The 17,471-nt window shown below is 40.4% G+C and overlaps 1 protein-coding gene across 4 annotated transcripts in view; it reads right to left on the reverse strand.

Moving 5' to 3' along the window:
* Positions 1-776: 776 nt before the first annotated feature.
* AMPD2 (adenosine monophosphate deaminase 2) overlaps positions 777-17,471 on the reverse strand; it is a 90,232-nt gene continuing 73,537 nt past the window's right edge. For all 4 annotated transcript variants that reach the window (XM_070745117.1, XM_070745119.1, XM_070745118.1 and 1 more), the window contains 6 exons: positions 12,757-12,883; positions 11,502-11,665; positions 10,494-10,614; positions 9,467-9,640; positions 6,226-6,336; positions 777-3,731 (listed from right to left, as the gene is read on the reverse strand). In XM_070745117.1, the coding sequence (XP_070601218.1) occupies positions 3,513-3,731; positions 6,226-6,336; positions 9,467-9,640; positions 10,494-10,614; positions 11,502-11,665; positions 12,757-12,883 (916 nt within the window). In that variant the 3' untranslated portion in view covers positions 777-3,512. The remainder of the gene's footprint in view (positions 3,732-6,225; positions 6,337-9,466; positions 9,641-10,493; positions 10,615-11,501; positions 11,666-12,756; positions 12,884-17,471) is intronic.

Consider the following 17,471-nt stretch of genomic DNA (forward strand, 5'->3'; position numbering starts at 1 on the left):
TAACTCTTCCATCTTTCTCATATAGCTGTTCCATTCTCATTACCCCTTTACTATTTAATATTTTAATGATTCTAATTAAATTAGCCTCATCCCCTATATTCAGTGCATGCAACGTTGATAGCTTGGATAACTTACCAGGGCTGGGCTTCAAAAATTTTAGCAAGGAGTTCTCTGTTCATTTGTTGGGTGGGTGCGGCCATGGTGGGCGTGGCCTAGTCAGCCTCCTGCACCACAGTGGCAGGGGTGTGTGTTTTTTTGTCCTCCCTGGGTTCCGGAAGCTTTTCTCAAGCCTCCAGGCCGGCAGAAACGGCCTCCCTAGGCTCTGGAGGCCCTTCCTGAACTTCTGGTAGGCCCATTTTTTACCCTCCTGAGCCTCCACACGGGCCCTGCACTTACCTGTATCGAAAACAGGCCGAGTGGGGACTCATGGGAGGGGCGGGGCCAGCCAGGAATGAGATTTGGGGATTCTCCAAACTGCTCAGAATTATAGCTGGAGGTTCTGCTGAACCCCTGCAATCTCCCAGCAGCCCACCCTGTGTGGAAACACCCTAGAACACTCTCTTTATGTTAATCATCCTCTCCAAGAGAAGAGGTGTGGAGGAGCTATTAAACTCAAGCTTATTTAAAAGAAAAAACAACAATTTTGGCCTCTCGAGATAACTGCTTCCTAGAGGAAGAACGCTCCTTCTTCAAAATCCACCCTTGGAGAAAAAAACAATTTTATTATCTGCCCGGAAGGAGGGGAAATTGTTTTAATCAGAAGTACAAAGACTCGGTTTACTTAAATAATCTTTAATGGTGGATCATGCTTCTATTTGCAGAAGATTTCTAACAGCACAGACAAGCATAGAGTTTCATCCAAGGTACATAAAACAGCCAAGTGAGAGGACGATACACATGATTGCTAAAGGAATACCAGCTTCAATTCTGACACCAAAGCAAAAACTAACATGATGTATCCCATAGGCAAATTAATGGCAAGGAGAAAGGAAGAAAATGAAAGATGAAGCAGGGAGGGAGCTTATGTTTCCCCTTCAGTTCAACGGATTATACCATTTCTTCCTGGAACCATGCATTGGACCAAACCCTTCGATTAACAAGGCATCCAAACAAATGCAAAACAGCCCTATTGCAAAACAGCTTGGGAGAGAGCACTGTGGGGGGAAATGGAAGGAAATTACCATGCTAGTAGTAGGTGAAGTGCCAACTAGACAGGCTTTAAAAAAACGGCTCCTTTTTCTTGGATGTATGACCCTCAAAATAATGACACAAGCTATAAACAAATAGCTTCTTCCAGAAACAACATGAAAAAAAAGCAACCTATTTAGTCTTGGTGCATATCTTTAAGCAGACATTGGTTATGACTCTCAGATTTTAGCCACAGCCACCTAGAGCAGTGTTCACTTCTTAACAGTGCTGGAGCACAACTTGAGGATGATGTGAGCTTTAGTCCAACGTGCCTGGGGAAAGGCAAGTTGAGGTAGTGAAATTTAGAAGGAGGGCATCACAAGCTTCCGGGTTCACTTTAGATGCGTTCCTTGCTATCTACTCACCTCAAGTTTAACAAATGTATTTCCCTTTGTACTGGATCGGATTGCAATAGTAAGATCACCCGTTATTGGCTGCAACTGCGGGCAAGAACTAGGGAACAAGACTGACTTTTAAACAGACTGCATAACATTTGCCCAAGAACCTGCAGAGAATGAGCAGAGTCTGAACTTGGGTTTCCTACCTCGGAGAGGCCCACAAGCGACGTCCAAATTATGACTGATGGCACAACAACCATTAATAGGATGACAATAGCCTGCTAGTATTAAAAGTAGCACATCAAAAGCTGTCAGAAAGAGAAAGAGACAGACAGAGGGAGGGAGAGAGAAATGAGTGGGGAGGTCAAGTTTAACAAGCAGTTTGAATCTGCTGCATTCTAACCAGTCCAAAACAATGTTCATCTCCCAAGAGCTTCTGCATCAGATGTCAAACATGGCTGCCGGGCATGGTGGGAACGATCCGCCAACATGGGGAACCCACCCAAAAAAACCCCAAAACTTTAAAACAGCTGAAGGAAGAAGCAGTCCAAAAACTGGAACAACACTGCCAGAATACATAAACTATTCTCCCACGGATAATGATTCTGCTCTAAAATTCCTTCCTCCTGTAACTGCACCATTAACTCTGTAGGGAACAAAATGCGATCATTCCTGAGCTAGTAGCAACTTTGGGAAAGTAGGTTAGACCCAATAAATGGCTTAATGCAACTCCATGTATCGTTCCACACCAATTGCTGACGAGTGTCACTGATCCAATCACAATTATTTAAAAGTTTGCTTTAAAAACAACTGATCTTAAGATGTCCTTTATCACCTCCACTTTGAACCTGATCTATAATTAATAACAATCATAATAATTTCTCCTAAACTCCTTCCATGCTAGGCAGGTGTCTTGGCTTCAAGCCTTCCAGGAGTCACTTTATATTTTCAGTGCCAGAATTGTCTTCAATCCCCTTGCTACATTAATAACTCCATGAAACCTCTTTATAATACTTGGTTGTAGAGGGAGAGCAAGAGTTTCACACAAAAGATACAGGACAAGTTTTAAAAAAACCCAGTATTTGGCATGCTAACAACAATGCCTCTATTATCTGAAGTCCACAGTTGTTCAACTTTAAAGCATGGAGGGAATCAAAGATTAGTGCTTTCCCTGAGCCAAAAAAGACAAACATTATTGGGCTTTGAAAGGAAATGAAATCTGTTCCTTGCCCCACTTCAAGACTAGAGAGTGTTTCTCAACCTTGACAACATTAAGATGTCATGACTTTAAGATGTAATATTGGCTGGGGAATTCTGGGAGTTAAAAGTCCAGACTTTGTAAAGTCTACCACACTGTGCTAGAGCTTAACCCTGAAAAATGGAATCTCTTGCCTAGTGAGATTGACAACAACGTTCTGCCCAGAGGGCAAAAGGCAGAATTGGTTCCAGCCTCTCAGGGATGCTTGACCAGCCTATGGGAACCCTGCAGAACAAAAGCGAGGTAGTGCAAAGCACCCCCAGAAGGCTTTAGCCCTGGCAGATGTTGCTCTGGATATATGTAGACATGCTGGTGTTTCTTTTTGCCACCGGGCAAAATGTATATTCACATGGCAAGACTTCCAGAATTTATTCTGCACTGAACTGGCAATATGTTTCTTTCTACCTCTTTGGCTCTCAAACGGTCTGACCAGCCTTCCCATTCACAGATGCTTCCCTTGGTTCCTGGACCTGCACCCTGGAGACCAGGCTTCTAACTATTCATCTTCCAGGTGATGAACCATCCAAGTGCAAAGGAATCGTGGAAACGTTTCCAAGAGATACCGATGGAAAGACGCGCACGCAACACACACACACACAACAGGAAAGTAGAAAAGTCTCTGGGTTGAGGGAGGTGGATGGTCAGGCTCTCTTTGCGCTCACGTAACAGACCCAGCTTGTCGAGCCAGTGTGGGGCCGAAAGGGAGACCGATCCCGAAGCAGTCTCTTTCAGCAAGTATCCCGGATTGAGCTCATAGTCAGGTGGTCGTCTTCTTCCTGGATGGTCTCCAGCATCTCAGTCTGCACAGCCTGGGTGATGAGAGTCAGCTCCTGGGAAAGGGTCTCATAGCGATAGGCTACCCGGATATCTGGCACGTTGGTACGGCGGATGTCATTGCCCTCCGACCCCTCCTTCAGGTAGTTGGGCCCAAGCCAGTAGCTCTTCACCTGGGGGAACAAAGGCAGAAATCGACCCAGGGTTAGGCCAAAGGTTCCAGCTGGACATTCAAGGACAAAAACATTAATGAAGGATACGGTATAATTCATCGCCACTCTGGGAGTGAAATGGGCAGTCTAAATTTAATAAATAAACAAGAGCTACCACCGACTATACCTCCCTCTTTCTTTCTCTCTCTCTCTCACCCACACACACACATGTAAACTAAAATATTTGCTCATTCACTTATGTTCCACTTTAGTGCTTCTCTGGACTTTTGCCTAGCAAAGTATTGCATTAATTAATTTAATTTAATTTAATTTAATTTAATTTAATTTTTTAATTTAATTTAATTTAATTTAATTTAATAATTTAATTTAATTTAATTTAATTTTTTAATTTAATTTAATTTAATTTAATAATTTAATTTAATTTAATTTAATAATTTAATTTAATTTTTTAATTTAATTTAATTTAATTTAATTTTTTAATTTTTTAATTTAATTTAATTTAATTTAATTTAATAATTTAATTATTAAATTATAATTAAATTTAATTATTTAATTAAATAATTAAATATTTAATTGCAGGCTCTGGGTGGCGTGCAACAAATAAAAATAGTATAAAAAGGAACTTAAAACCCCCAAAACAAAAATATTCGTTACGTCTAGGCCTGAGTTAGATGGTGTTACTCAATGGCCCCAGGCCTGCAGGTAGAGCCAGGTTTTCACCAATTTCCGGAAGGCCAGGAGGGTGGGGGCGGTGCAAATCTCTGGAGGTAGCTGATTCCAGAGAAACGGCGCCACCACAGAGAAGGCCCTCCCACATGGCCCCACCAGTCGACATTGTTTGGACAACCAGGCCCTAATCAGGGGCTGGGAAGTGTGAGGCAGAAGACAGTCCCATAAGTAGCTTGTCCTAAGTCATGTAGGGCTTTATAGGTGATGACCAACACCTTAATGGCTCAATAGAATCCCTCACCCCATTCAGTCCATGAGACACCTTAGTAGAGGCACAATGACACTACAATGGCAAAGATAAAAATTGTGGGATAGGTATTTCTGCTTTTTGCTCATTTGGAGTGGTTAAAACTGTCAGAGAAAAGGCCTGAAATATCCAAGACTCACTTATGTCGCCAGGCTTAGGGCAATTAAATCTAGACCTCTGGCCAATAAATGTGATTTATGGCTGTGATTGAATTGTTTGATTGATTTTAATATACACTGTTCCCTCGATTTTCACGGGGGATGCGTTCCGAGACCACCAGCGAAAGTCGAATTTCCGCAAAGTAGAGATGCGGAAGTAAATACACTATTTTTGGCTATGAACAGTATCACAAGCCTTCCCTTAACACTTTAAACCCCTAAAATGCAATTTCCCATTCCATTAGCAATCATTTACATCATTACTCACCATGTTTATTTATTAAAGTTTATTTAAAAAATATTTATTAAAGTTGGATGAAAGTTTGGCGATGACACAAGACGTCATCGTGCGGGAAAAACCGTGGTATAGGGGAAAAACCCGCAAAGTATTTTTTAATTAATATTTTTGAAAAACCGTGGTGTAGACTTTTCGCGAAGTTCAAACCCACGAAAATCGAGGGAACACTGTATTGGGGGTTTTAGCTTACGTAGTTTTTTAATTAATTAGATTTGTTTTTGTATTCACTATTTTATATTGTATGCCGTGAGCCGCCCTGAGTCTTCAGAGAGGAACAGCATACAAATCTAATAAATGATGATGATGATGATGATATAATAATATAATGATATATTATTATTATTATTAATTAATTAATATGTTAAAGGGTTAAATAAGGTCCAGGAGGGAAGTGTTTTTAATAGGAAAGTGAGCACAAGAACAAGTGGACACAATCTGAAGTTAGTTGGGGGAAAGATCAAAAGCAACATGAGAAAATATTATTTTACTGAAAGAGTAGTAGATCCTTGGAACAAACTTCCAACAGACGTGGTTGGTAAATCCACAGTAACTGAATTTAAACATGCCTGGGACAAACATATATCTATCCTAAGATAAAATACAAAAAATAGTATAAGGGCAGACTAGATGGACCAGGAGGTCTTTTTCTGCCGTCAGTCTTTTTTATTATTATTATTGTTGTTGTTGTTAATAATAATTATTAATTATTATTAATTATTATTAATTATTATTAATTATTATTATTATTATTATTATTATTAAAGTGCTATGGCTAATTTCCCAGAACTGCCATGACGCTGTCAGAATAAAGGCTACTCTTTTCCTGCAGATGGGATCAAGGGAAGAGGGGCGTTGGAGATGCTTTCTTCAACATTAGTCCTCAAGGGATCTCCTTCCCTTGACTATGGACATGGTTGAAGAGGAGGCTGCATGTAGGTGTTAAGTCTTCTACACCAAACAGGCTGGTTCAGATGAATAAGTCTCTGTAAATCCCCTCTCCTTGAACCTCAGAGCATGACTTTGGGAGGACATAGCCTGGAGTCAGAGAAGATCCTACATTACCTTGTGGGAGAAGCCACTCATCAGCACACTGTTCCGTGCAAGTTCACACATATCACAGGAGCTGAGCTTCCAAACCTGTGTGGCAATGCTGTACTCTTCCATCAAGGGTTCCTGGAAGCAACACTGTCAGTCAGAGCCAGATACGTGTAAATGGAACATTACCAAGCAGCAAAATAGGATACAGGACTGGCTTCAGCAATGTTAATACCTATCAAATTAGTTGTGCACAAATGCAAACTGTATGCAGTGGGCAGCAACTGAGAAGTCCAGAGCTATAAACTAGATTGAAAAGTGAAGAATTATCACAGTCAACCACTTCCACGTCAGGACAAAAACCCAACATTGGTAAGGAATGGAGCAAGTTCCCTTTTAATAACAACTTGAGCAGAAAACATTATTTTATCTCTGATAGATAAATTGGAGAACAGTGTGTGCCTGGAATAAGTGAAAGATATACGGGTAGTCCTTGACTTATGACCACAATTGAAGCCAAATTTTCTATTGTTAAATGAGATGTTTTTTAAGTGAGTTTTGCACCATTTTAAGACCTTTCTTGCTGCAACTGTTAGGTGAATCACTGCAGGTGATAAGTGTTGCTATCTGGCTTACCCGTTGACTTGGTTTGTCAGAAAGCTGTAAAAGGAGATCAGGTGATCATTGGGCTGATAGAAAAGTCATAAAACTGAACAATGGTCATCAGTCACTTTTTCAGTTCTATTGTAACTCTGAACAGTCATGAAATGAACTGTTGTAAGTCCAGCACTATGTCAAACCGGTGCAGAAGTTGGCGATAAATGAGCGGCTTGCCACGCTATCTACAAGGCCTGATGTTGATGGGAACTTTGGAGGGGTGATTTTCATAAAGGAACAGATGCAGCCACAAAGCATTCTTTCGAGTGGTTCAAGGCCATCCTGTGCCTATCCACCAGGCGGAAGCAGAAGGAGGACTTGCCACGCTGGCACAATCTGAGTGGGCAATGTTACAAGTTTGGGGAGGTGGATACAAGGGATGTGAACTTTCAACTGGGTGGGAAACTCATTCAGGTTTCCCAGTGTAGGTGCCAGGATGGCTCTGGCAATAAATTGGTACTTTGAGGAGTACTTTGACTTGGACTCTGATTTAGTGTGGATGCTGCCTGGAACCTTGACACACTACTTGTAAACTGCTAAAACAACATCTTACTTTTCCAAAAACAGTTGGTGGGATGTCTGTCCCGAGCTGCCACAAATATTTCTACAGACTGAACCAAAGACAGCATGTTCTATTTACCCCATTTTTACTTTGGTCCTTGTGGCCAAAGTTTGATCTTTGAGCCACTAGGTGGAGACATTACAATTACACTGGACAATGAAGGTTTTGCTTCCTAACACTTTCCCCTGTATCTCATATAGATGTTTGGCTGCTAATCACAAAAATAACTTGGAATTTAACGGAAGTCCGGAGGTTTTGAGGACTTCCGTGTTTTTGTGATGGTGCGATTTCGCTGAGGTTTCCCTCGCTGGGAAACCCCACCTCCGGACTTCCGTTGCCAGCGGAGCGCCCATTTTTGCGATCCTGGGATTCCCCTCCTGGGATTTCCCTACAGCACCGCAAAACGCGGAAGTCCGGAGGTGGGGTTTCCCATGCAGGGGAGCCTCAGGGGAATCCCACCAGCACAAAAACAGTCGCTTTGGTTTGAAAAAGGGGAAAATTTTGGGCTTGCACGCATTAATCAGTTTTCCATTGATTCATATGGGAAACATTGTTTCGTCTTACGAACATTTCACCTTATGAACCACCTTCCGGAACCAATTAAGTTCGTAAAACAAGGTATCACTGTACACTGCTCAAAAAAAAATTAAGGAAACACTCAAATAACACATCCTAGATCTGAATGAATGGAATATTCTCATTGAATGCTTTGTTCTGTACAAAGTGGAATGTGCTGACTACAGAATGAAATTGATTGTCAATCAGTGTTGCTTCCTAAGTGAACAGTTTGATTTAACAGAACTTTGAATTACTTGGAGTTATATTGTGTTGTTTTAAGTGTTCCCTTTATTTTTTTTGAGCAGTATACAACAGGAACATCTGCAGAGATCTAAAAGTGATGGTTCTGCTGCCTGAAATGAAACATTATGCAAATAAACACCCTGCCCACAAAAGTGCATATAGTCAAGGCTATGGTGTTCCCAGGTGGCTGTAAAAGTTGGACCATAAGAAAGGCTGAGCGCCAAAGAATTGAGGCCTTTCAACTATGGTGCTGGAAAGACTCCTATGAGTCCCTTGGACTGCAAGGCGATCAAACCAGTCAGTCCTAGAGGAGATCAATCCTGGCTGCTCTTTAGGAGGCCAGATCCTGAAGATGAAACTCAAATACAGTGATACCTCGTCTTACGAACTTAATTCGTTCTGTGACCAAGTTCATTATTAGAAAAGTTCGTAAGACGAAGCAATTTTCCCCATAGGAATCAATGTAAAAGCAAATAATGCATGCAATCCCATCCCAAAAGTCACCCCTTTTGTCTTACGGCGCTGGGAAACTCCACCTCCGGACTTCCGTTGCGCTGGGATTTCCCTGAGCTGCCCTTCACTGGGAAACCCCACTTCCGTACTTCCGTTGACAGCCGAAGTGTCCATTCTTGCATTGCTGGGATTTCCCTGAGCCTCCCCTCACTGGGATTCAAAGCAGCATCAGCAAAAATGAAGGGAATCCCAGCGAGGGGAGGCTCAGGGAAATCCCAGCACTTTGGCTGGCAATGGAAGTTTGGAGGCGGGACATCACAGCGGTGGCGGCTCGGGTTCGTAAGGTGAAAATAGTTCGGAAGAAGAGGCAAAACAATCTTAAACACTGGGTTCATACCACAAAAAGTTCGTATGAAGAGGGGTTCATAAGACGAGGTATCACTGTACTTTGGCCACCAAAGGAGAAGGAAGGATTCACTGGAGAAGAGCCTAATGCTGGGAAAGATTGAGGGCAAAAGAAGAAGGGGACGACAGAGAATTAGATGGCTGGATGGTGTCCCTAAAGCTTAAATGGATTCTGGAGGATGGTAGAGAACAGGAAGGCCTGGAGGAACATTGTCCATGGGGTCGCGGTGGGTCGGACAAAACTTTGCAATTAACAACAGGCAGAGGAAAAGCTTATACAGCTAGGGTTTTCTTTCTAGTATTTTGCCATATTTTATCAGCTAAAAAAAGAGTTTCCGCTCCTGTGCCATCTTTCATTCCTTTGGGTGACACCTGCTACATGACACTCACCTTAGTGAAGTGGAACTGCAGGGGGTCATCTGTGGACAGGGAGACCATGAGGCCCCGCGACAGGTACTCGGGTAGCGGATTACGATGGTAGCTTAAGAACAGGCTGTTGTTGCTTAGTGGAGACATAGCAATGCCAATCTGAGCCAGGTAGTAGAGATACTGCAGCACCGGTGCCTAGAGAGAAACTCAATTTTAAGGCACGGGGTATCTCTAAATCTAATTAATAAATCTCAAGCAAACACTGAGCCCCGCTTAATGCTTGCTTCTGGATAAATATACATGGGTTCCCCCTTCCTTCAATCCATTTGGAAAGAATCACAAATAGAAACTCTTTCCAGAGACTGCAAGTTATCACCAGGATGCAGGCCCAGTAATGATCTATTCACATTTTATTTTTAGGAGCATGGTGGCTCACGTAGTTAGGGCACTGGGTTGACAAGCAGCAAGTTTGAAACCCGAATGCTGCCATGGGACAGGATGAGCCCCCGTCACTTGCTCCAGTTCCTGCTGGCCTAGCATTTCGAAAGCATGCATTCAAAGTAGCTAGACAGGTATCACTTTGGTGAGCATGTTAAGAGGGATATGAGAGGAGTCCCCAACTGGGCGTCCCCCAGAGAATGGTGATGTCACTGGCTAATCCAGGGGTAGGCCAAGTTGGCTCTTCTATGACTTGTGGACTTCAACTCCCAGAATTACTGAGCTAATCACGCTAACTCAGGAATTCTGGGAATTGAAGTCCACATGTCATAGAAGAGCCAACTTGGCCTACCCCTGGGCTAATCCTTTCAACCCGGAAGTGCCTTGGTGCTTCCAACATGAATGCAATGTGATTTTTGTTTTGCCTTCTGCCTAGCTTCCCGCACAGCCTGTTTACCACAGCAGTAGCCTTTATCACAACACCAAAGGGTATGTGGTGGTTTAAGCAGCAACTTTGCTTCTAAGCAATGTTTCTGCTTCATCACATACACAGACCCGTCCCCAAGTCCATGTTTCTAGATGTGGCATCAACTCATTCGCATTCCCTTACCTTACGAAGAAGGAGGCCGTGAGATATGTTCTCTGATAGCATAAAACCCGACACCAGGTGATGGATGGGTCCTGCCTCCCCACAGTGAGGTCGCAGCACGAAGGTGTGGAAGCCCCTCTTCCTAGGAAAAAAAAAAGGAAAACAGAATATACAGCTCAGTCAATCAAGTGAATGGCATTTGGAAAAGGAGAAGTCAAAATGCCGGTAAGATGGAAAGGGGAGCAGGAATGAACACCCAACTTATAGCATCAAAGATATGAAGCTGATGAAATGGAATAGTTGTGCAAATGGAATAGTTGTGCAAATGAAATATTTGCACAACTATTCCATTTGCACAATGGCATGAGAAATTGATTGTCAATCAATGTTGCTTCCTAAGTGGACAGTTTGATTTCACAGAAGTTTGATTTACTTGAAGTTATATTTTGTTTTTTAAGCGCTCCCTTTATTTTTTTGAGCAGTGTATATATGTATATATATATCATTCATTCATTCATTCATTCAATTTGATTTCTATTTCGCCCTTCTCCTGGGACTCAGGGAAGCTCACAGCATGTAGAAATCTAACATTACATATTAAAATCCTCATAATTAAAAGTTAACAACACATTCATCCATCATCCATCACACATTCATTCATTGGGTGAGACAAGGTGATAAAATTTCAAAGGGCCCCAGGCCTGTTGGCAGAGGTGGGTCTTTAGTTGTTTACGGAAGGCAGGGAGAGTGGGGACAGTACAGATCTTTGAGGGGAGCTCATTCCCTAGAGCCGGGGCCGCCACAGAGAAGGCTCTTCTCCTAGGCCCTGCCAGATGGCATTGTCTGGCTGACAGGACCCGAAGAAGGCCGACTCTGTGGGACCTGACCAGCCGCTGGGATATGTAATATGTTACTATTATTACCAGAAAAGTGAGAAAAGGGTGTTCAAAGCCTTAAAAAAATTATTCTGGGGGAGACTCAAATTCAGAAAAGGTGGTTGAGGAGGGAGATAAGAAGCAGACCACCTACCTACGGAGATGATTCAACACTGCCATATTAGCATAGGTATAATAAAGGTAATAGGAATACGGAGGGTTATCTTCTTCCATCCAATTGCCAGGTAAGGGACTGTCCAAGTTGAAGATATGGTGTTCTGGCTTGGACTCATCGTCTACGCTATCGAAACCATCCACCTACCCATTCAGAAACCAGAAGACAGAAAGGGAGTGGATGAAAATATGCCTGGGGATTTTTGAAGCCTCTTGCATCTTCGTTCATTTTATGCAAATCAGCCAGTGATCATGACAATTATTTAAGACTGACATATATCAAACGGATTGAACCCAGAGAGGGGTTGTATTGATTTTGGTCCAAATTTCTATTGTGTATATCTTTATTTTGATTTATATTAAGAGATTTTAATAGGTCTTTGTTTTATTGTCCTTAAAGTTGGATAGCCATCTGAACCATTTCTCCCAAGCCTTGTAGAACTCTGAATCATTTTTGTTTTGAGTTTCCATTGTTAATTTTGATAGGTCGGCACATTCCATAATTTTACTAATGATGGTTAAATTTGTCAGTGTGTCTTCTTTTTTCCAGTGCTGTGCATATGTTAATCTGGCGGCCGTTAGTATTTGAATAATAATCCATTTGATAATTATTAGAAATCTACTAATATTGCAACCTACAATTACTTCTCACTAACAAAAATAATAAATATAATCAAACTAAGTCGTCACAATCCAAATACCTGCTAGTTTGCAGGTACCACCCCTCCCCTTTTTCTTCTTTCTCCTCTCTATCTTCTTCCTTTCTTTCCATTCTCTTTCCTTTTCTATCCCACCTCCAACCATCTCTTCTTTCTACGCTATTCTTGGACCATTAAATACTACAGCTATAAGATTATCCAAATAAGAATATTGAATACAAAATACCTACATATAGACAAATATTTGGAATGTATATACAATAATATATATAAGTTGCTGTATAAAAATACTGTTTACCCCAACCCCCTCCCACTTCTCTTTTTTGTATTCCCATCCCCCTTTTCCGTTTTCGTTTTTTGATAATCTAATAAAGTATATTTTTTTAAAAAGACTGACATATATCAACCATTCTGCAATATGCTAACTAAATGGTCTTCCAGATCGAGCACATACAAGAATCACATATATAACATTGGTCCTTCACTCTGCCCCAAATGCAGAGCTACTTTTAGGTATCCCTTTAACAAGTACCAGAAATTAGGGCTGGTTTTTCCCACCCCAAAATCCCTACTTACATGCTCCAGGAAGAGATGCAATTCTGGGTGGCTAGCAGGATTGATGGTGGCTTCAAAGAGAGGTAAGAAAATGTTCTCCAACATTTCCTGAAAGTTGGCCAACTGTTTCTTTGTTTTGTATACGTCGCTGTTAAAAGTCAAAAAACAAAATGTGCTTCATCAAACATAAATCTCTTCATTTGGGACAGTTGACAATCATGTTTATTTATTTTATTTTATCTATTTGACTTATATACTAGCAAATCCCGTGGGACTCAGGGCGGCTTACAACAATAAAGCAATACAAAAAAATTAAGTCAAATATTAAGCAATATTAAGTCAAATATTAAGCAAATATTAAGCAATAATATTAAGTCAAATATTAAGCAATAAAACCCCATTAAGCTAGTCAATCCATATTGAAGGAAGAATCCATTGTGTATAAAATAATTTAAGTTTTATTTTAAGAATATCAGTATTTGCTGTCTGTCTGTAGTTAACAAGATTAGGATTTCCTGTTTTTCCTTATCTTGTGACTGTCACTTTGGGATCTGTTTTTAACAAGATAAATGTTTGCTGTTTAATAAGATAAATGTTTGCTGTTTATGATAAGTTGAGGAATTCTATGTACCTTTGTGATTTGTAAAAACCTATATAACCTGCTCTTTAGCTTCTGTACAAGTGTCTCTTCCCTTGGGAAGAGTACCCGCTTTGCAAACCGTTTTTGATATACCCAGAGAGAATAAACATTTCTGTTCTCTTTGTCCAAACGTCTCGTGTGAACTTTTTCATAAAATTTCAGCGCACAACTTGGGGGCTCTCCCGGGATTCCATCTTGTTGACTGTCCAGGGAGGAACGTCTTTAGGTGCACCCTGTCCCATTTGGACAGAAGACGAACCTCCATGGATAGGCAATTGGCTCTGGTAGACCCGTAAAATTGGCTAAACGAGATCACTAGGACAAGGAGACAGAAAGAGGAAGAGACAAAGAGATAAAGAGAAATAATAGAAGGCCCCTCGAGGACCGGGCAACCCTGTGCACAGGTCTGGTAAGTACCTGTAATTTGCTATGGCATTTTACAACTAAGGGACTACTTACTCAGACGGTTATTGGGCGGGTAGGCTAGGTTGTTTGGAGACTATTGAGTGTGTGTGGTGAGACGTCCTTTTGAGGGGTCCTATTAGAGGATCTGCAGGACGATGTGAGAGTTGACTCCTGATTTGCGGTTCCATCCTCCCGCGAGGGAATTGGCCAGAAAAGGAGGCACGAAAGTTGGTGAAGTGTGAATTGAAAGTCTCAATAGTGCAAAACTCCAACAGGGAAATCCTAGTGGGAAAACTACCATTAACGTCCAAGGGCGAGATAATTCTTGGAAAGGTGGGCTAGGTAGCTTGGAGACTAAAAGTACTCCAATCTCCTAGTGGTAAAACTGCCTCGGGTGGGCTAGGTAGCTTGGAGACTAAAAGAGACTTCAATCTCCTAGTGGGAAAACTGCCTTAAAAATCCAAGATCAAGAAGTAAAGAAAATAATGGGAAATAAAGAGTCTGCAGACATAAAGAGAAAAAGAGAGAGAGAGAGAGAAAAGAGCCTGGTTCAGACTCTGAACCTGAAGAGAAAGAGTTGTTAAAACTTTTATTTAAGGAAGTAAAAGAGTTAAAGGGGCAGATAGCCCAGAGTTAAAGAGTTAAAGAGCTGTGTAGTAACAAAAGGAGGAAAGTTAGATTTTGAAAATGCCTGGAAATTGATTTAGACCCTCCAACTACTATGCAGATTTCAGGAGAATGGAAATTCCCCAAAACATGAAGTTTACTCCAAGTAAGAAAAGAGGCTGAGTGATTAATAGGGGATTTAACATAATAAGGATGTGTAGAATTGGATTGATTGTGATATGTTTGACTGGCCGGCAAATGAATGATGTGTGTGTTTGTGTGTAGAATGGAACTCATTAGCTTATGAAAAAGCTCCCTGGAATAATTGTAGATTTATTTGTATGAAATGGAATTTTGATATGAAAATGATGTATACAAGCAGTAAGAAAAAGTTGGTGTGAATGCATTTTTGATTATTTAAAACAGTAAGCTGTAACTAAATGTACCGGTATGTTATTTTCTAAAGCTAGAAGGAGGAAAAAAAAATTGTTGAGAGAATGATGAGTGGAGAAAAGTATTACATTTCTGTATAAATATATATACAGTATATGTAACATTTTCCTTGTCAAGGATTCTTTTGCCTTGAAGGAGTAAGAGAGAGAAAGGATAGCCCCCCCTTTCAGTGTAGCTGCTCGCTTTTAACAGTTTCCCCCCCTCACTCCCCCTTCTCCTTGCTTGAGAAAGGAGGGGTCAATGGGCAGCTTATTCATAAAGCCTTTCACTGTTTGGATTTGATTCTTTTTTTAAAGATAATTTGAGGTTTTTAAAAGAATTTTAATTAAACAAACACACACACACACACACACACACACACACACATATAAATATGGAAAAGATTTTGAAAAGATTTTGATGTTTTAATCTATGAGAATTTGCTTCCATTTGAATGGAAGTTGAATCTGATTCATTTTACTAAAAGCAAAGCATTGATTCTAAAGTTTGCCCCAAATATATTTCAGAGCATTTATGTCTCTGTGTGGGACACATTGATTAATAATAATAATAATAATAATAATAATAATAATAATAATAATAATAATAATATTAGAAGACAGGGTGCTCCACTTTAGGGCTTTTTTTTTTTTTTGTTAACAGCACAAGTTGTTGCCCTTCAGAAATTGTTACAGAACTGATTTAAATATTTTCAGTGTTACTGAAAGAAAGCATAAAATTAATTGTTGGAGGAGCTGTGGTAGTTAGCACCTCTCTTTTTGGTCTTGAACCAAAAAGCCAGTAGAGGGATTGAAAGAGTTTGAAATATGGATTGAAAGAGTTTGAAATATGAGAGAATACTTATGGAGCAAATGATTAGTGTTAGCAACTGATGTTAACTTGAATCCAGCTTAGTTTTTAAGAGGAGATTTAGAAGAAGAAGCAAATAAAATTAATGAGATGAAGTAATTAAATTACAGACCAGAGTTAGATCTGACTTGATGGATGTGTCCTTGAGAAAAGGAAGAGAAGGAGAGGTTTTGTTTAAGCCAATTAGAAAGATGTTGGAATGTAAGAGACGGGGCAGAGGATGATTTAAACAGTAAAGAAGGATTCTGAAGTTTAGTGGAAGAGAAAGGAGAGGTTTTGCTTCCCGAGGCAGGGACAGAGGCAGAGGCAGGGACCAAGATAGAAGATGGGGATTTGGAAGTGGACAAGGAGAAAGGATGCTTGGAATGTGATAGATGGATCTTCAAGATTAGTGGAAGGACATTGTTGCAATGGATATGCCATTATTAGGATAATATGATAATATGAGAGAAGAACAGGGATGGTAGGCACAATAGTGTGCTTTTGCATGCCCCTTACAGATCTCTTAGAAAAGGGGAGATATCAACAGTAGATAATTTAAGGTTGAAGATTTTGGGGTTAGGGGAAGAAACAACAGAGTCAGGTAGTGAGCTCCAGGCATTGATCACTCTGTTGCTGAAGTCATATTTTCTGCAATCAAGTTTGGAGTGATTTACATTTAGTTTGTATCTATTATTGTGTTGTTGTTGTTGTTGAAGGTGAAGTCACTAATAGGAAGGACGTTATGGTGTATGATCTTATGAACAACAGTTAAATCAGTTGTTCGGAGGAGACGTAGTTGTAGATTGTCTAAGCGTAGTATTTGAAGTTTGGAGGAGTAAGGTAGTTTGTTTCGAGAGGAGGAGTGAAGGACTCTTCTTGTGAAGTACTGTATTTCTGGACTGTCTCAATTGTGTCAATATCAGTTATGCAATGTGGATTCCATACAGGTGAGCTATATTCGTGTATTGGTCTGATGAATGTTTTGTAAGCTCTGGTTAATAGTTCAGTGTTTCTGGAGAAGAAGCTATGTAAAGTTAGGTTTGTAACTCTTAATGCCTTTTTTTTAAGCAATGTTGTTACAGTGAGCTCTGGCAGATAGGTCATTGGATATGAGTACTCCAAGGTCTTTGACAGGGTGAGGGTTAGCTATGAGTTCATTATTTCCAAGTATGTATTTAGTATTTTGATTCTGTAAGACAGAGCATTTGTTGGTTGAGATTTGAAGTTGCCAGTTGTTACACCATTCAGCTAAATGATCAAAGTCATTTATTAGAGGAAAACTTGGTCAGTGATTAAAAGAAGAAGAAGAAGAAGAAGAAGAAGAAGAAGTTACCCAATCACTGATCTGCACAAGTGACCGAATTATATGTTTTATTGAGAGCTCTAGAATTAAGTAGAGAAAGGATAGTAAATATTTTTACATTGATTCAAAATATGTTTTTGGAGTTGTACTCACCTTTGGAAAAATTTAGAAGGAAAGGGGATATGTGACAAGTCAAGAAAAAAATAATAATACATTTTGAGTTAATACATCAGGTTTTAGAAGCCTTAAAAGGGCCACAAGAAATTGCTGTGATTCATATTCGAGCACATCAAAAGGGGGAAGAAGAAGATAAGAAAGGAAACAGATTAGCGGATAGAGAAGCTCAAGCAGTGGGCCAGAAGGAGGAGGAAGGAGTGTTTGTTCTGATTCCTCAAGTATTAGATCCTGAAGAAATTCTATTTAGTGAAGGTAAACAGGAAAAACTAAAGCAGATAGGAGGGCAGGAGGGGAAGGATGAGAAATGATTCCTCCCAGATG

Source organism: Erythrolamprus reginae, chromosome 3, assembly GCF_031021105.1.
Source record: "Erythrolamprus reginae isolate rEryReg1 chromosome 3, rEryReg1.hap1, whole genome shotgun sequence".
NCBI classification, from domain to species: Eukaryota; Metazoa; Chordata; class Lepidosauria; order Squamata; family Dipsadidae; genus Erythrolamprus; species Erythrolamprus reginae.